The sequence below is a fragment of the Chiloscyllium plagiosum genome, unplaced genomic scaffold (assembly GCF_037043375.1).
Source record: "Chiloscyllium plagiosum isolate Xiang-an unplaced genomic scaffold, Cpla_swu_hap1 HiC_scaffold_6, whole genome shotgun sequence".
NCBI lineage: Eukaryota > Metazoa > Chordata > Chondrichthyes > Orectolobiformes > Hemiscylliidae > Chiloscyllium > Chiloscyllium plagiosum.
Window position 1 is genome coordinate 58,240,290 of NW_028270144.1, and position 20,705 is coordinate 58,260,994.

Below are 20,705 nucleotides of genomic sequence, written 5' to 3' on the forward strand. Positions count from 1 at the left end.
AACAATGGTGTCTGAAATGTATGTGCGTTCTAGGTTCATATACTTATTGATATTGAATCAGTGACTGTATGGTCATCAGGAAGTGGAAATTCCATGATAATCAATGCATTTTTTTTTTTGATTAGTAGTGATTTCACATTTTCTCATTAATATATGTTGTACAAAGTGTCCAAAGCTAAAAAAAGGACATATTATTCTCTATCTGAAGAGATAAAAGCAGATTCCTTACCATTATCATCACATGAGTCAGACTGGAAGGAATTGAGTGACTGCACCTCAGAATTACTCCCTTTTGTACTTCCAGTAAAGCCTGCTGCATCCTCAATAATGTCCACTTTTCCTAAAACCAGAAGATTCAACATAATTAACACGTATTCTTTAAAGAGTAACAAAAACTTGAATTTATATAGTGTCTTTAGCATATGGCTGGATTTTCCAAGGTATGGCAATCAGATTCAGATTGCCAATTCCTCAGTTTTTTTAAATTTAAAGAATGAGCTCCTTGTTTTTGACAGGTGATTCTGGTAAGGGTTTCTTCAGAAATGTAGAACATACTTTAAATCCTACTATTTATGATTTGAAGCCTTTCTGACAGACTGACTAATTTTGGGGGAGGTCTGTACACTATCTTATCAATGTTTTTATTTAATTCACGTCTGTGATGTGGATGTCACTGGCTGACCAGCATTTATTACCTACCCTATAAATCTGACATCACACCATCAAGGCCGGTGATATGGACTGCTCCTATGAAAGCATGATATCTAAGTGCAAAGTTAGGGTTAGGATTGGAGCTCTGACAGCTGTGAAGTGGTGGTATAAGCTCCAATGGTGGTGTGTGGAAGGTGGCAGGGGACATTGGTAATGGGTTGTAAGGGCACCCTGGTAATTGGTGATGGGGAGTGGTTACTGGTGATGGAGTGGTGTGGCAGGTGCGATGTTGGGTTAGTTGGTAGGGGAGGGGATGGGCTTTTTGATTGGTCATGGAGGTTGAGCAAAATCAGGTGGGAGAATAGTGGTGGGATCCTGGGCAGAGAGAAGTTGGAGCAAGGTGGGGGTGAGTGGTGTCACTTGCATAGAAAATCAACGGTAAACAAGAGGATCGTATTTGTGTTGGGGCTGATCGTTACCAAAAATAAGAGGAAGGGACAGAATGTGTGAATGTCACATTGCACCAAAGAACCATAAAAAATAGAGAAGTTCAATATTAGAAGAAGGATTCCGAATAAAGGTAGATGAACTGATAGCACAAATCCAAATTACTTAGTACAATCTCTCAGACATTACACAAACATGGTTAGAAGGAGATCAAAACTAGGAACTTAACATTCAGGGATATTTGAATTTTTGGAGACATTTGGGATGGCAAAGGTAGAAGGGTAGCACCGTTAATAAAAATGAAATGAGGATAGTGTGAGAGACAACCTAGGCTCAATGATGTAGAGTTCATTTGGGAGAAGGTAATAAAGCAGCAAGGGAAAGAAGAAAAAGTCTCCTATTAAGAATCTATTGATGCCCATGAAACCATCACCAATTGTTGGAAAAAATACCTAGCTCACTAATGTCCTTCAGGGAAGGAAATCTGCCATCCTCACATGGTCTGGCCTACACGAGACTCAAGACCCACCACAATGTGGTTGACTCTCCACTGCCTTCTGAAGTGGCCTAGCAAGCTACTCAGTTCAAGGGCGGGCAATAAATGATGGCCAGTCAGCGACATCCACATTCCATGAGTGAATAAAGTGAACATTTTAAGAGTAGTGTACAGACCCCCAAACATCAGCCACAGGTAAGGCTGGTAAGAAAGATATTCCTGACAAAGGGCTTTTGCCCAAAACATCAATTCTCCAATTTCTCGGATGCTGCCTGACCTGCTGTGATTTTCCAGCACCACACTCTTGACTCTAATCTCCAGCATCTGCAGTTCTCACTTTTGCCTGGTGGGAGAGATGGTAAATCAAACAGCAAGAGCACTTAAAAAGAATGGTGCAACGATTATGAGTGACTTTAATCTTCACAGTGATTGGGTTAATCAAATTGGAAAGGGTAGTTATGACAGCAAATTCACAGAATGCATTAAGGATGGTTTCCTATAGCAATGTGTCATGGAGCCAACCAGACAGCAGGCTACTTTATATCTTGTAATGTGCTGGGAAGTGGTGCTGGAAAAGTACAGCAGGTGAGGCAGCATCCGAGGAGCAGGAGAATCTTCATTCGGGCATGCGTCCTTCATCAGGAATGTGGTGGTGTGGGGGGGTGGGGTTGAGAGATAAATAGGAGGGTGGGAGTGGGGCTCGGGGGGTGGCAGCTGGGAAGGTGATAGGTAGATGGAGGTGGGGGGTGATGGTGATAGGTCAGAGAGAAGGGTGCAGTGGATAAGTGTGGAGGAGGATGGACAGGTAGGACACTTCAAGAGGGCAGTGCCGAGTTGAAGGGTTGGATCTGGGATGAGGTGGGGGGGGAGGGGAGATATCTCCCTTCCCCCCACCTCATCCCAGATCCAGCCCTCCAACTCAGCACCGCCCTCTTGAACTGTCCTACCTGCCCATCTTCCTTCACACCTATCCACTGCACACTTCTCTCTGACCTATCACTATCACCCCTCCCTCCACCTCCATCTATCACTTTCCTGGATAGTTCATCCCCACTCCAACCCCTCTGTTTATCTCTCAGCCCCCTTCCCCTTCCCCGGCCCCCTCCCTCCCTCCCTCCCCCCCCCCGCCCACCAAACCTCCCCGCGCCACCATATTCCTGATGAAGGGCTTATGCCCGAAATGTCAATTCTCCTGCTCCTTGGATGCTGCTTGACCTGCTATGCTTTTCCAGTACCACACTCTCGATTCTGATCTCCAGCATCTGCAGTTCTCACTTTCTCCTGTATCATGTAATCGGCAATGAAGGAGATTTAATAAATGACCTCAGAGTAAAATGTTCCCCAGGAAGCTGTGATCATAACATTATAGAATTTAAAATTTAATTCGAGGATGAGAAACTTACGTTGGAAACAACCTTGTTTAACTTAAATAAAGGGGAATGCAGGTTCATAGCTCCTTGAAAGTAGAGTCGCAGATAGATAGGATAGTGAAGAAGGCGTTTGGTATGCTTTCCTTTATTGGTCAGAGTATTGAGTACAGGAGTTGGGAGGTCATGTTGCGGCTGTACAGGACATTGGTTAGGCCTCTGTTGGAATAGTGTGTGCAATTCTGGTCTCCTTCCTATTGGAAAGATGTTGTGAAACTTGAAAGGGTTCAGAAAAGATTTACAAGGATGTTGCCAGGGTTGGAGGATTTGAGCTATAGGGAAAGGCTGAACAGGCTGGGGCTGTTTTCCTTGGAGCGTCGGAGGCTGAGAGGTTTACAAAATTATGAGGGGCATGGATATGGTAAATAGACAAAGTCTTTTCCCTGTGGTGGCGGAGTCCAGAACCAGAGGGCATAGGTTTAGGGTGAGAGGGGAAAGATATAAAAGAGACCTACGGGGCAACTTTTTCACACAGAGGGTGATACGTGTATGGAATGAGCTGCCAGAGGAACTGGTGGAAGCTGGTACAATTGCAACATTTAAGAGGCATTTGGATGGGTATATGAAGAGGAAGGGTTTGGAGGGATATGGGCCGGGTGCTGGCATGTGGGACGAGATTGGGTTGGGATATCTGGTCGGCATGGATGGTTGGACCGAAGGGTCTGTTTCCATGCTGTACATATCTATGACTCTAAGTAAGGATAGAATTCACTAAAATGAACTGGATAAAGATAAAAATCACACACCACCAGATTATTGTCCAACAGGTTTATTTGGAAGAACAAGCCTTCAGAGTATTGCTCCTTCATTAGGACCACCTGATGAAGGCGCAGCGCTCCAAAAGCTCATGCTTCCAAATAAACTTGTTGGACTATAACCTGATGTTGTGTTATTTTTAATTTTATCCACCCCGCTTACACTTAAAATTTATACTTAATGGGGGCACTTAGAGGTAACAAGAGCAAAATTATCAACAAGGCAACTAAATACATGAAAAATACCAATCTCATTAGCCTGAAGGATATTGAGGTGAAAGTGAGGACTGCAGATGCTGGAGGTCAGAGTCAAGATTAGAGTGGTGCTGGAAAAGCACAACAGGTCAGCCAGCATCCAAGGAGCAGGAAAATCGACATTTCAGGCAGGAGCCCTTAAAGGATAATGAATTTATTGCAAAATAAATCTTAATATCTGCATTTATTGGTAAGGAATTAATGTTGCTTCATGGAACTGTTTTTTTTGTATTATAATGAAATGCAGAAACTTGTGAATTGTTAGTTTGCGAGGACAAAAACAGAGAGCTCGACTTTAATATATATTTGAATTCATGGAGATTTCAGATACTGGATCCAGTTCTGTAAAAGATTTGAATCCCCAATCCAATCATTAGATGTGGTTATAAGTGCAATTAATGAACTGCAAGTGCAAGAATGTTTGCATTTACCGAATACTTACTAAGTTTATAAACTCTGCCTTCAATATTTAAAAATCTTATTGATTTACAAGTAGAACATCTAATCATAAGTAAAGAAGCAGCCTCTAATATTTCTAATGCACATTTTCAAAATCTGAAGTGATTAGATTTTATGAATGTGACTTGTTAACAAAAATAACAGGTTGCATTTGTAGACTTATAGTATTATTTTACATTGTCACGATAATAATTTTGTAAAAAATAATAATGTGCAGAGTTAATCACCAAAGTTCATTTTCATTAGGTACATCATCTCTGGTTAAAGAATAGACTCCTGCATTCTTGCTAACCTTAACTGACTGAGTTACAGAACAACAATGATGTCAGAGCTTAAAGTAACTTGCATCTTTCCCCTAATTAAAGGAAGAAGCTTGGACGTGAGGTAGCACGAAGGGATAGATACAAAAAGTAGGAAACAAAAAGAAAAACAATTACAACAAAGACAACATGTCTTCATCATCACAAAACATTCATTACCATCTCTGTCTCTATCCCAGGTATTTTTTCTTAACGAATCACAGTCAGAGACGGACCGAGTAACTGTAGGGAGATTTGGGGCCACACTGCACACAACAACGCCTCTCCGTGTAGTCAGAAGTCGAGGGGAATCAGGGTGGAAGGTACTCATTTCTTGATGCTCCATCCCCATGCCATCAATTTTGTCTAAGTTGTTTCTTGAGTCACTATGGAAGCATGGGGTGTATGCCATAGGCCTTACTGGCACTTGAGGAGGACCTCCAGTTTCTTGGTAAATCTTACGACTATCACCATTATTCCTAATGCCTTTGAACTGAATACCATTAGGCTTATTAAGCAGAGCTGCAGTTGCAGGATCCTGCACAAGAGTCATATTGCTACGTGCATGCTTCTTGAAGACCTTCTTTCGAAAAATTGCAAAAAGCATCACCAGCATCATCAGAACTAGTAAGACCACAGCTATTCCAATAAGTTCCTCTTTGCCAACATAGGGATGTCCAGGTTGTATATTGGGCACAACTACTGGCCTGAGGTCACAGTACAGCCCTATATATCCTGAAGTACAGTTGCAGTGAAATGAGCCCAAGGTATTTAAGCACATTCCTCCATTTTGGCACTCTTCTGTGTTACATTCATCAATGTCTTCTTCACACCTACAAAAAAAACATGCTTTAAATTATCTATGCCAGAAATTCTATTCTTTGTTACATTAAGATAATGAGGTGTATTTGTGAGTCTCTCACTTAAGTTTCTCCAAGTTGGCATTATATTTTAAATATTTTGGAAGGAGTTTATAAATGTTCACAGTTTTGACTTCATGACATGAAAAACAAATTGAATCTCGTTTTCACATAATTATAATGGACCTGATGATATATTGCATGTTGTAGACTGTTTCCTCAAATTTTTATTAATAATTTAAAAATGGATAAAGATGATTATGTTCTGCTGTTTGAAAATTGATTATTCTTTTAGTGATATTTTTCTCCTTTTACAATGGTTATTTCAACTGATCTGGAGTCAGAATAACCCCTTAGTAAAAATTTAAGTACATCTGACTCCTTTAAAAAACAAATCCTATAAGTACCTACTTCAGTTTTAGTCATTTTAGCATTCTTATTTTAACTCTTTCTGAATGATGTGCATCAATTCAAGATGTCAATCAAATGGGTCAAATTTAATTTATCCTTTTCCCAAATGTTTAACATAAATTTATATATCCTGTTGTCATAATCAGTTAATTGACTGCCACGAGCTTCCTGTGATCCCAGCACTTGGAACCCAAACCAAGTCTCAAACTGGGAGTGGAAGAAACTCAGTAATTCACATTTGTGCAACACTATGTACATAAAGGTGGCGGTTATATACAACTCACATAAAACCCATAAATCCTTCTTTGCAGTTGCAGGCAAAATCACTGCCTAATGGATTGCAGGAGCCCCCATTCTGACAGGGGTTTGGAAAGCAGGATGTAACTTCAATTTCACATTGGTTTCCCGTAAACTGTGGCAGACAGCTGCACTGATAACCTGTTGAAGCAGAATAGTGTATATTTTAGCATATCATACCTAAGACCTACATTAAAGCAACACAAAATATTGCCTTGAGCATGGAAGCATAGAAATGTAAAAATGCTTGACTTTTAGGTTCACCTTTCTGTGTCTACACATGTCAAATTTGTGTTTTATTTTTTATTTCATAAGTGGATCATGCCACAAGCAACTTAAGTAGGTGATAGGAAGTACTTGTGGTGAGTGTACAGTGATTTTTTCTCTGATTCTCTAACAGAGATCTTCTTTGTAAAGTGACTCATTGTTAAAAATCACACAACACCAGATTATAGTCCAACAGGTTTAATTGGAAGCACTAACCTTTGGAGCGCTGCTCCTTCGTTAGGTGGTTGTCTGCTTCCAATTAAAACTGTTGGACTATAACCTGGTGTTGTGTGGTTTTTAACTTTGTAGACCCCAGTCCAACACTGGCATCTCCAAATCATGACTCATTGCTGATATTATTGCTGAGATTGGAAATACAGGAAAACAGCGGAAAATTAACTCAATCAATAGAATTCCAATACACTACACCAATGCATGGGGATTGATTTTTAGTGGAGTTGGAAAACTTACTGACTTGGCAGAACTCTCTTCCTTAATAAGGCCCAACCTGCCATATTCTTCTCCTGGGGAGATGCAAATGAGCTGACGTTAGCACTAGATTTCCAGAGGCATGCCCAATGCAACAATAGAGGCATGAGGATGGCCCAAACAACAGGCTAGAATGACCATCTCCATTTATTTAATCATTTGCTCAGTTTTAATGATGAATATCAGATCCCTTAATTCTCTCTCACATCTCACATGTCACTACGCCCTTCATTATTTCCGATGTCCAGTTGTAAAACCCCACGTTTCCTCCAAGTGTACTCCCACTCTAACATGCTATTCATAAACTCTGTTTGTTCAAATGTCATCTATAGAAAATCATCCATTAAAAAGTAAAATCACCATAGTTCTACTGGAACACAGGACTTCTCTCAAAAGTTTACTTTTGATTAAAAAAGAAAGTGGAGTCACAGGTAGATAGGATAATGAAGGAGGTGTTTGGTATGCTTTCCTTTATTGGTCAGAGTATTGAGTACAGGAGTTGGGAGGTCATGTTGCGGCTGTACAGGACATTGGTTAGGCCTCTGTTGGAAAATTGCGTGCAATTCTGGTCTCCTTCCTATTGGAAAGATGTTGTGAAACATGAACGGGTTCAGAAAAGATTTACAAGGATGTTGCCAGGGTTGGAGGATTTGAGCTATAGGGAGAGGTTGAAAAGGCGAGGGCTGTTTTCCCTGGACCGTCGGAAGCTGAGGGGTGACCTCATTGAAGTTTATAAAATCATGAGGGCCATGGATTGGATAAATAGACAAAGTCTTTTCCTTGTGGTGGGGGAGTCCAGAGCTAGAGGGCATAGGTTTAGGGTGAGAAGGGAAAGATATAAAAGAGACCGAAGGGGCAACCTTTTCTCGCAGAGGGTGGTACGTGTGTGGAATGAGCTACCAGAGGAAGTGGTGGAGGCTGGTACAACTGCAACATTTACAAGGCATCTGGATGGGTATATGAATAGGAAATGTTTGGAGGGAGATGGGTCGGGTGCTGGCAGGTGAGACTAGATTGAGTTGGGATATCTGGTCAGAATGGACGAATTGGACCAAAGGGTCTGTTTCTGTGCTGTACATCTCTATGACTCTAAGTAATATCTTCCAAAACCTTCAAAAGAAAAATGTGTGTTAAACAGAATATGCAGTCTCAAACTTGTTCTATCAGCTATGCTGTTCATGCAGCTGGCCTAGTTGAATTTTTCATCATCTTTCACATTCACCACACCCCCAAGAACATTTAGGTGGTATCTTGGCTGTGATAAAATAATGTCAAGTGCTTTCTTCTTGGAGACAATTATTTCCTAGTATTTTTGTGACAAGAATGTTACTTAGCACAAGCCTATATGTTGAATAGGTCCTGCTCCAAGCAACACAAACAGCCACATTATCTGAGGAATTGTGAATGGATTTGAATATTGTGCAATCATCAAACATTCAACTTCTGACTTTAAGAAGAAGCTCATTCATGACATAGCTGAAGCACATTCACGCAAAGATGTCATGTAGCTGAAGTGTTCAGCATCGAACAACCATTAATACTTTGCTTTTGCACGGCATTAAAAGTGGAGAATTTTCCTCTTGACTTCGCTAGAGCTTCACATGCCTAGACAAATGATATCAAATATTTCAGACATTCACTTGCACCTCACCTCTGGAATTCAGCCTGCATCCATTGTTGGATTTAAGTTATGAGTTTTGCCAGCAAGCTGTTTTGGCAGAGACCAAACTACTGACACCTTTGCAATGAGGATAGCAGACAGTAACAATTGGAGACTTTCTTGCCCATCCTTTTGACCAAGAATCAGAGGTCTAGAGTTAATGTTAAGGTCTCCTTGGATTTATGCGACCATGTAGTCAAATCAAGCATACATGACTTGTCAGTGGATGAGAATATAACAAGGGATTGTGATGAAAGCGGTTGGTCATGTTTGCAGACATTGTTTCCTGTGGTCATCCAGTTCTTCTAAATTTGACAATCATAAAATGTTATTGAGGGAAATTTTGCCGCGTGCTCGTGTTGTCCACATACATCTTCATTAGTGTCCAAATCCATTGATCAGTTTTTTCTAGTCATACTTTTCCAAGCTGTCTGCTAGAACTGAGTGACTTAGTAAGACCATGAGACATAGGAACAGAAATTAGGCCATTCAGCCATCAAGTCTGCTCCACCATTCAATCATGGCTGATAAGTTTCTCAGCTCCTTTCTCCCGTAACCCTTGATACCCAGGAGGCTATCTATCTCAGTCTTAAATATACTCAATGACCTGGCCTCCACAGCCTGCTGTGTCAGTGAATTCCATAGATTCACTACTCTCTGGCTGAAGACGTTTCTCCTAATCTCCATTCTAAAAAGTCTTCATTTTACTCTAAGGCTAAGCCCTTGGGTCATAGTCTCTCCTACCTTTGGAAACATTTTCCCAACATCTGCTCTGTAATTCAGTATTCTGTCAGTTTCAATTAGATCCTCCTTCATCCTTCTAAACTCCATTGAGTATAAACCCAGAGTTCTCATATGTTAAACTTTTCATTCCTAGGACCATTCTCATGAACCTTCTCTGAACATGCTGCAGGCCAGCACATCCTTCCTGAGATATAGGGCCCAAAACTGCGCACGATACTCCAAAATGTGGTCAGACCAGAAGTACATCCCTGCTTTTATATTCAATTCCTATCAAAATGAATCATTGCATTAGCCTTCCTAACTTGTAAGTTACTTCAAGGGGTGTTTGGAAATTAACCCATGTCTGAAATGTATATTTTAACAAAGAGTTGGGAAAATCAGGAGGCTATGCCTGGACACCTCTTTCAACCCGAGCAGAGGGGCAATATCAGTATGGGTACTATGTTTTTGATTGCCATTGGTAAATTCAAGGTTTACAAATGCAAGAGTGGAATAAATGTGTCAAAAACGTATGAAAGAAAGTACTTGTCAACTGCAAAACAGTTTAAAATGCATAATGTTATGAAAACTGTTGCACATGACCAGTCAACCTTTGCTAACAACTTGAACCTCTTTTTCGGTTAAAAGTTTGTGCCCAATTAATTTTCTCCAATCCTTAAGGTTCCATTGTCCTTCATGTTACTAAACACTCCTGACAACTCATTAAAAGCCTAATTCATATATGAGAGCTCACAGTTTAGAGCAGACTCCTCAAATGATTTGGATGCGAGCATAAGAGGTACAGTTAGTAAGTTTGCACATGACACCAAAATTGGAGGTGTAGTGGACAGCGAAGAGGGTTAGTTCAGATTACAACAGGATCTGGACCAGATGGGCGAATGGGCTGAGAAGTGGTAGATGGAGTTTAATTCAGATAAATGCGAGGTGCTGCATTTTGGGAAAGCAAATCTTAGCAGAACTTATACACTTAATAGTAAGGTCCGAGGGAGTGTTACTGAACAAAGAGACCTTGGAGTGCATGTTCATAGCTCCTTGAAAGTGGAGTTGCAGGTAGATAGGATAGTGAAAGTGGCATTTGGTATGCTTTCTTTTATTGATCAGAGTATTGAGTACAGGAGTTGGGAGGTCATGTTGCGGCTGTACAGGACATTGGTTAGGCCTCTGTTGGAATATTGCGTGCAATTCTGGTCTCCTTCCTATCGGAAAGATGTTGTGAAACTTGAAAGGGTTCAGGAAAGATTTACAAGGATGTTGCCAGGGTTGGAGGATCTGAGCTACAGGGAGAGGCTGAACAGGCTGGGGCTGTTTTCTCTGGAGCATTGGAGGCTGAGGGGCGGCACGGTGGCACAGTGGTTAGCACTGCTGCCTCACAGCGCCAGAGACCCGGGTTCAATTCCCGCCTCAGGTGACTGACTGTGTGGAGTTTGCACGTTCTCCCCGTGTCTGCATGGGTTTCCTCTGGGTGCTCCGGTTTCCTCCCACAGTCCAAAGATGTGCAGGTCAGGTGAATTGGCCATGCTAAATTGCCCGTAGTGTTAGGTAAGGGGTAAATGTAGGGGTATGGGTGGGTTGCGCTTCGGCGGGGCGGTGTGGACTTGTTGGGCTGAAGAGCCTGTTTCCACACTGTAATGTAATCTAATGTAATCTAATCTAATTATAGAGGTCTACAAAATTATGAGGGGCATGGATAGGATAAATAGACAAAGTCTTTTCTCTGGGGTCGAGGAGTCCAGAACAAGAGGGCATAGGTTTAAGGTGAGAGGGGAAGGATATAAAAGAGACCTATGGGGCAACTTTTTCACGCAGAGGGTGGTACGTGTATGGAATGAGCTGCCAGAGGATGTGGGGAGGCTGATACAATTGCAACATTTAAGAGGCATCTGGATGGGTATATGAATAGGAAGGGTTTGGAGGGATATGGGCCGGGTGCTGGCATGTGGGACTAGATTGGTTTGGGATATCTGGTCGTCATGGACGGGTTGGACCGAAGGATCTGTTTCCATGCTGTAGATCTCTATGACTCTAAGTATCACAACTAAGACTGAACCTGTTCTTATCTCATACAAATACATTCATTTCAACAGGATTACTGGTTGGTTGCAGAAATCCTTGGATCCTTTCTCTTTTAGAGGTCTGATTATTTAGGCCAAAAATAGAATTTCTACATCATGCTGCTGAAGTCAGATAATTCGTACTGAGCTTGGGAACAAGCCTTAGAACGTGTGACCTATATACAAAAGGAGAAAGTGAGGTCTGCAGATGCTGGAGATCAAAGTTGAAACTTTATTGCTGGAACAGCACAGCAGGTCAGGCAGCATCCAGGGAACAGGAGATTCGACGTTTCGGGCACAGGCCCTTCTTCAGGAATGAGCAGAGAGTGTTCAGCAGGAGAAGATAAAAGGTAGGGAGGAGGGACTTGGAGGAGGGGAGTTGGAAATGTGATAGGTGGAAAGAGGTCAAGGTGAGGGTGATAGGTCGGAGTAGGGTGGAGGCGGAGAGGTCAAGAAGAAGACTGCAGGTCAGGAAGGCGGTGCCGGGCTGGAAGGATCCGGCTGAGACAGGGTGGGGGGAGGGGGGATGAAGAAACTGGTGAAGTCCAAGTTCATCCCCTGCGGTTGGAGGGTTCCCAGTCGGAAGATAAGACGCTCCTCCTCCGACCGTCGGGTTGTTGTGGTTTGGCGGTGGATGAGTCCAATGACCTGCATATCCTCGGTGGAGTGGGAGGGGGAGTTTAAATGCTGTGCCACAGGTTGGTTGGGTTGGTTCGTCCGGGTGGCCCAGAGGTGCTCTCTGAATCGCTCCGCAAGTAGGCGGCCTGTCTCCCCAATATAGAGGAGGCCACACCGGCTGCAGCGGATGCAGTAGATGATGTGGGTGGAGGTGCAGGTGAATCTGTGGCGGATATGGAAGTTTCCCTTGGGGCCTTGGAGAGAAGTGAGGGGGGAGGTGTGGGCGCAAGTGTTGCACCTCCTGCGGTTGCAAGGGAAGGTGCCGGGAGTGGAGGTTGGGTTGGTGGGGGGTATGGAGCTATCAGCTTTCCGCTTTCCGTAGAGACCACTCCCTCCGCGACTCCCTTGTCAGATCCATACCCCCCACCAACCCAACCTCCACTCCCGGCACCTTCCCTTGCAACCGCAGGAGGTGCAACACTTGCGCCCACACCTCCCCCCTCACTTCTCTCCAAGGCCCCAAGGGAAACTTCCATATCCGCCACAGATTCACCTGCACCTCCACCCACATCATCTACTGCATCCGCTGCAGCCGGTGTGGCCTCCTCTATATTGGGGAGACAGGCCGCCTACTTGCGGAGCGATTCAGAGAGCACCTCTGGGCCACCCGGACGAACCAACCCAACCAACCTGTGGCACAGCATTTAAACTCCCCCTCCCACTCCACCGAGGATATGCAGGTCATTGGACTCATCCACCGCCAAACCACAACAACCCGACGGTCGGAGGAGGAGCGTCTTATCTTCCGACTGGGAACCCTCCAACCGCAGGGGATGAACTTGGACTTCACCAGTTTCTTCATCCCCCCTCCCCCCACCCTGTCTCAGCCGGATCCTTCCAGCCCGGCACCGCCTTCCTGACCTGCAGTCTTCTTCTTGACCTCTCCGCCTCCACCCTACTCCGACCTATCACCCTCACCTTGACCTCTTTCCACCTATCACATTTCCAACTCCCCTCCTCCAAGTCCCTCCTCCCTACCTTTTATCTTCTCCTGCTGAACACTCTCTGCTCATTCCTGAAGAAGGGCCTGTGCCCGAAACGTCGAATCTCCTGTTCCCTGGATGCTGCCTGACCTGCTGTGCTGTTCCAGCAATAAAGTTTCAACTATATACAAAAGGAGTGAGAGAATAGAACTTAATTTGAATTATGTTATCAGCATAAAATTTGGAAGATGCAAGTGCTATACAAGGCTCAAGTTGCAATCATGTCAGCACTGGCTGATGTAATTTTCCATTATTTTACAATGATTCAGACTGAATAACACAAATTTCACAGCATAAATGACAAACAATAGAAATGACTACCATTAAAATTAATTTTATGAGTTGCTGTTAAATCATTTTGCCATTTTTCAAAAAAAATGCAATGATTTAATTTGCACTTCATTAGCCCAAATTATTGTGCTAAGTATCTTCAGAATTACATCTGCATCATACAATTGTGATAAACATAAGGGCATGACACTTACTGTGTCTGCTTACCAAATCATGCTCAGACTTAGCAAGTTTTACTAAAGTTTACTCTAAAATTTACTTAAAAGTGATTTGCTCACAAACAGAATTTGCTTACCATATATTGATTGTATGCTTGTAAAAATGTCAATGTTCATAAGACTTGTATAACTTATTATTTCATTCAATGTCTAGTGAAATTTAAAGCTACAACGTAACAACTTACCACCAGATGGCTGGCTTACACAGGTCCCTCCATTCTGGCATGGTTCTCTTGCACAAGTGTCTGGATACAATACACAACCAAGTTTCAGTTCTGTCAGACCAACCACTTCAGCAAAGTGACTGTGCTTGTTTTGGAGTGGTAATTGATTATCATTAAGGACAACTGAGTCCAGGCATCCTTGAAACCCACCAAGAACCTGTGCACTCTTATGGCTTAACAAGCCACGAGCAGCTGGAACCTGGGCCCCAAAATAGATGTAGTTGTCAATACTGAGGATATGAACATTGAAAGGAGCCCATCGACGTTCCACGTAGCTGTCATCGAGTGCAAGGCTTGTAAAATTCTTGTTGAGATCCAGAAAGACAGTGTGCCAATTCCCATCATTAACTGTTCTGCCCGAAATTCCCACAATGCCAGGCCCACTCCCACAGTCGAATTGAAACCAGAGTTTTCCATCCACAATCTGGTGAAAGTAATAAATGTGAGAGAGGCATTATTTTTCTTCAAATCTGTAAAACTTTGCAAATCCAAAATATTCAGTACCTTAAGTTAAATTATTAAAAATTAATTTCCTGTAGGCCTATTGTCAAATAATAAATGTGTTTATCATCTATAGTCAATTAGGCCAAAGTATATTTAAAGTTGATCGCTCATTATAACATAAATACTGAGAACAACAGAAATTTACAAACACCTTACTGTATAATGCGTTAGCTTGGCTTCATTATAAGGATCTCTTCAATAACTGCAATGTTTAACTCCCACAGACTTGAAAACATAGGCCTGAATTTTCATCCTTAAGACAGGTGGTAGGAATCTGGAAAATCTCCAGTTTTGGAGAAAGTGTCACAGAAGACAGGATCTTCATTTTGAGAGTGTGGGGATGAACGTGGACTGTAGTTCAGAAAATGTTTTGAGGTGACTAGAGGGATTGCTAACTATCAGGTGAACTGTCTGAGATGTCTACAGCAGTGTGTTGAAACTACATTCCTGCTAGAAAGAGAAGAAAGAGCTTCCAGCCCTCACCCCTCAACCTGACACACTCTGTGTCCCACCCCCAAGCAACCTCCTGGGCTTTTTATGACCTTCCAAACAAAGTATACCTCCCAAAATACCCACACCCCCATGCCCCTTCAGTCACAGTAAAGTCCTTGGAAGTAATAGTTCCTATAGTGACAGTCATAGGTGGAAAAAGCAGTTTTAAAAACATGTCATTCTTTCAAAACTTTCCACTATGCTAAATAAACTCTGCTCCTTCCTCAGGGAATTCAAGTGTCAATCATCCAAGATCCATTGAAGTTTCAGTAGTTGAAACTACAAAAGCTCAAACACCTAAATTTGTGTGACTAAACATTGTGCAATTGATAGCAGTGATCAGACAGCCAGAACGGCCAATCAGGCAGGGGCTTTTCTTTTGCACATTCAACTATCACTATAAGGTTCAGAGATTAGAGTCGAGAGTGTGTTGCTGGAAAAGCACAGCAGGTCAGGCAGCATCTGAGGAACAGGAGAATCAACGTTTCTCATTCAGGAATGAGAAGCCCTCATGAAGGGCTTATGCTCGAAACATTGATTCTCCTGGTCCTCAGATGCTGCCTGACTTACTGTGCTTTTCCAGCACCACACTCTCATTTAAAATACAATTTTGCTCAGATGTACCAAGCACATTGACACCTGGGGCATTTCTCCACAAAACTTTTAAGATGGCAGCAAGGATGGAGAAAACAAAATCACTTAAAGGCATACGTGATCCTGGCATTTACAGACAAAGCTGAAGAATGTAATTGCCTGGAATTTTCACCAAACCTTGGTGGTACATGAATTCAGCCCCAGGTGAGGTACTGTAACCATTTCTGGGTATCATATTTTAAGATGATGATGAAGGCTTTTATGAGAGCAGAGAAGATTTTTGTTTGACTAGTTCCAAGGATGAGGGATGATGGACAGACTGGGTGAACTGGAATTGTGCTCCTTACAAGCAGAGAAGGCTAAGGAGAAATATGTTAGAGGTGCTTGAAATCAGGAAGAAATCAAGAAATCAGGTAAACAAAGATAAATTGTCTTCATTAATTGAACAGTCAGTAACTTCAACAGACCATAGTTTTAAGAAAAGACTACGTGAGGAACTTTTTTTTTGCAACTTGTAGAATACACAGTTTGGTAGGGTGATAGATACAGGTTTAAATGTGGCTCCTAAAAGCAAGTGGGATAAATAGATTGAAGGAGAAAAAAAGTGCATGAATGTGAAGAACGAACAGAGAAGTGTTATTAGCTGAACTGCTCTTCAAAAGAGGCAACACAGACAGGGCAAACAAAATGGTTTTCATTTTTGCCACACTATTCGCTGACAGAGATCTAAAGCTGCATCACAGCAACAACCACTATTAAAGGATAACGTCATACAGTTTCAATTTGTCTTGTTTTGTAAAAGCTAACATAATTTTATATAGCATTCCTAGTATCAGCATTTTAAATTACTTTACTTTCAACAAAACATGTCCCCAGGTGATGAACTTATCTGTTAGCAACAATAGAATCTAGTTACATCATAAGATATTTGAAGTTCTCTGACGTTTGTTACAGTTTCACACCAACAACATCATTTATCCACTGGATAATAAATTAGCTAAGTGAATATTTAAGTGTGTAAAGAGGAATTGCTCATATTGCAGCCACTCCAACAGAGTTGAGATTTCTGGGGATCTGCCATATGCATTCCATTTAACACAAGAGAGCAGCAGCTAAAGGATTTAAATTATCTGAAGCTGCATGAAACGATTACAGCAATTTAAGTTTAACATTGATTAAGACAGAGATCACAGTGAGGCTGTATGTTTTTATTTCATCCATGGGACGAATGTCATGCTGGCCAGGCCAGCATTTATTGCCCACCCCTAATTGCCCAGAAGGCAGTTAAGAGTCAATCACATTTTTGTGGGTCTGGTGTCACATGTAGGTCAGACTATGTAAGGATGACATTTTCCTTCCCTAATGAAGACTGGGGAGACAAATGGGATTTTCCAACAATTCAATCATTAGACTCTTCATTCCAGATTTTTATTGAATTCAAATTTCACTATCTGCCATGTTACTACGTACCTCCGCTGTTATATATATTATATAAAACGCAATGTTTACCATAGAACCACTGTTGTTTTAATTGAGTCGTAAGATCAGACACTCTATGTTGAAAAAAAAAATTAGAATAACTCTTGGTTATTTGGAAAAATTTCTGTACTACTATGGAATAAACAGGCACAAAGCAAAACAGAAGGAAAGACATAGGGATGAATTTTCTGATTTTGAAATAAAGTGCACTTTTGCAGGAGCTTCATGGTATCCAGTTTACTATGCTTCACAGTGACAATTCCTCCCCCCCACTCACCCCACTTAACCTAATTAATTATGTAACTGGGCTTTTCAGCGCCCATTTTGTGCAAACACACAGTGCTCCAGGATTCACAGCGCTAGGATCATATTTCAAGTCCGGCTGCATAGTTCAAACACTGGAGTCCCGGAACTACAGGAATAGTGCCAGAAGACTGGAGGATAGCAAATGTGGTTCCCTTGTTCAAGAAGGGGAGTAGGGATAACCCTAGTAACTATAGGCCGGTGAGTCTCACTTCTGTTGTGGGCAAAGTCTTAGAGAGAATTGTAAGGGATAGGATTTATGAAGATCTAGATCGGAATAATGTGATCAAGGATAGTCAACATGGTTTTGTGAAGGGCAGGTCGTGCCTCACAAACCTTATTGAATTCTTTGAGAAGGTGACTAAGGAGGTAGACGAGGGTAAAGTGGTAGATGTGGTGTATATGGATTTTATTAAGGCGTTTGATAAGGTTCCCCATGGTAGGCCACTGCAAAAAATACGGAGGTATGGCATTGAGGGTGAGTTGGAGGTTTGGATTAGGAATTGGCTGGCTGGAAGAAGACAGAGGGTAGTAGTTGATGGTAAAGGTTCATCTTGGAGTGCAGTTACTAGTGGTGTTCCGCAAGGATCTGTTTTGGGACTATTGCTGTTTGTCATTTTTATAAATGACCTGGAGGAGGGGCTAGAAGGTTGGGTGAGCAAGTTTGCGGATGATACGAAAGTCGGTGGAGTTGTTGACAGTGAGGAAGGATGTGTCAGGTTACAGCGGGATATAGATAAGCTGCAGAGCTGGGCAGAAAGGTGGCAAATGGAGTTCAATGTAGGTAAGTGTGAGGTGATTCACTTTGGTAAGAGTAACAAAAAGATGGGATATTGGGCTAATGGTCGGATACTTGGTAGTGTGGATGAGCAGAGGGATCTTGGTGTCCATGTACACAGATCTCTGAAAGTTGCCACCCAGGTACATAGTGTGGTGAAGAAGGCATATGGCGGACTGGCTTTTATTGGTAGAGGAATTGAGTTCCGGAGCCCTGAGGTCATGTTGCAGTTGTATAAGACTCTGGTGCGGCCGCATCTGGAGTATTGTGTGCAGTTTTGGTCGCCATACTATAGGAAGGATGTGGAGGCAGTGGAACGGGTGCAGAGGAGGTTTACCAGGATGTTGCCTGGTATGGTAGGAAAATCGTATGAGGAAAGGCTGAGGCACTTGGGGCTGTTTTCATTGGAGAAAAGAAGGTTTAGGGGTGACTTGATAGAGGTGTACAAGATGATTAGGGGTTTAGATAGGGTTGACCATGAGAACCTTTTTCCATGTTTGCAGTCAGCTATTACGAGGGGGCATAGCTTTAAATTAAGGGGTGGTAGGTATAGGACAGATGTTAGGGGTAGATTCTTTACTCAGCGAGTCGTGAGTTCATGGAATGCCCTGCCAGTAGCAGTGGTGGACTCTCCCTCTTTATGGGCATTTAAATGGGCATTGGATAGGCATATGGAGGATAGTGGGCTAGTGTAGGTTAGGTGGGTTTGGATCAGCGCAACATCGAGGGCCAAAGGGCCTGTACTGCACTGTATTTTTCTATGTTCTATGTTCTAAGCATACTCCACCATTATCACTGAGGAAATGGCCTTAAAAGGCAAGTTAGCTCCTTGCTTTGCAGACATAGTCTTGGAGGTTCTTGTGGAGAAGAGGCCAGCACTTTTTGTTTTGATTATGATTTATTATTGTCATATGTATCTAGGTACAGTGATAAGTTTTGTTTTGTGCGCAGTCCAGCTGGGTCATACCATACCAAAGTGAATAAGGGTAATAGAACAGAGTCAAAAAGTGTGGTTTTGGAAAAGCACTGCTGGTCAGGCAGCATCCAAGGAGCGGGACAGTCGACATTTCGAACATTAGGTCTTCATCACGCATTCCTGATGAAGAACTTATGCTCAAAACATCGACTCTCCTGCTCTTTGGATGCCGCCTGACTGGCTGTGCTTTGCCAGCACCACATGTTTTGACTCTGATCTCCAGTACCTGTGGTCCTCACTTTCTCCGAACTGAACAGGGTAAGGAATACAACATTATGGCTGCAGAGAAGGTGCACAAAAAGCGAGGTCAACATTAGATTTGAAATTTAAGAGGTCCATTCAGAAATCTAATAACAGTGGGGAAGAAGCTGCTCTTGAATCTATTGACAGAAAAGGTTGGAAGAGATTATAACTGAGATGAGGGGGTCTTTGATTATGTTGACTGCCTTTGAGGCAGCAGGAAGTATAATGGAATCAATGGGTGGAAGGTTGGTTTACATGATGGACTGGGCTCTGTTTGCAGCTGTAGTTTCGGGGCAGAGCAGTTGCCATATTAAGCCGTGTAGCATCTGGATCGAATGCTTTCTATAACGCATCTACAACAATTGTTAAGTCTTTATGGACATAGAGTCATAGAGGTCGAAAGCACAGAAACAGGCTTTTCGGTCCAATGCGTCCATCCGCCCAGTTTTCACAATTTAATCTAGTGCCATTTGCCTCTGTTTAGTCGCTATCCCTCCATACATATCCCATCCATGTACCTGTCTAAATGTTCCTTAAAATGACGAAATTCTCCTCTTCTGCCCTCAAGTTTTAGACCCCTCTACCATAGGGAAAAGCTGTTGCTTATCTACTTTATCTCAGCCTCTCGTGATTTTATAGACCAGGTCAATGGTTAACAGCAACAGAGCAGAAGGCCCCATGTTTAATCTTTGCATCCAATCTCAGGGGTGGTCACAGTGAAGCACAGTTGGCAGCAGGGCTATTAGTTTTGTGCAGCAGCTGTGTTTCAGTGGTAGAACTCTTGCCTCACAATCAGAAAGTTCTGAACTCAAAGCCCACTCTGGTGCAATATTGAGGCAGTGCTGGCCTTTAGGAGGAGTTGCCTTTCAGATGAGATGCTAACCCTAGCTCCCATCTGTCTGTTTGTGTGCATGTAAAAGACTCCATTTTGAAGAGGATCACAGAAATTATCCTCAGTGCCCTGGGCTAGTATTTAACCCTCAACTGACAAGACAAAAACAGTTATGATTCATGATTACTGCTGTTTGAGAGAGGCTACAGTGTGCAAATTGGCATTTCTTATATTACAGCAGCACTTAGACTTCAGGAAACTTCACTTGTTGTGTAAAGTGCTCAACAAATTCAGTCATGATTTGGAGATGCTGGTGTTGGACTAGGTTGTACAAAGTTAAAAATCACACAACACCAGGTTATAGTCCAACAGGTTTAATTGGAAGCACACTAGCTTTCGGAGCGCTGCTCCTTCATCAGGTGGTTGTGCAATCAGAGAAAGCAAAAGAAGTTTCTGCTTTTGTAACCCCAAATGGGCTTTATCAATTCAAAGTGATGCCATTTGGAATGAAGAACACACCAGGCCATTCTAAAGACTCATGA

At 42.5% G+C, this 20,705-nt stretch overlaps 1 protein-coding gene across 9 annotated transcripts in view; it reads right to left on the reverse strand.

Annotated features, from left to right (window-relative positions):
- Positions 1–20,705, reverse strand: part of LOC122550578 (protocadherin Fat 3-like) — an 801,871-nt gene that overhangs the window by 20,222 nt on the left and 760,944 nt on the right. For all 9 annotated transcript variants that reach the window (XM_087988029.1, XM_087988032.1, XM_087988030.1 and 6 more), the window contains 4 exons: positions 13,924–14,386; positions 6,345–6,498; positions 4,970–5,622; positions 230–340 (listed from right to left, as the gene is read on the reverse strand). In XM_087988029.1, coding sequence (XP_087844155.1) covers positions 230–340; positions 4,970–5,622; positions 6,345–6,498; positions 13,924–14,386 — 1,381 coding nt within the window. The remainder of the gene's footprint in view (positions 1–229; positions 341–4,969; positions 5,623–6,344; positions 6,499–13,923; positions 14,387–20,705) is intronic.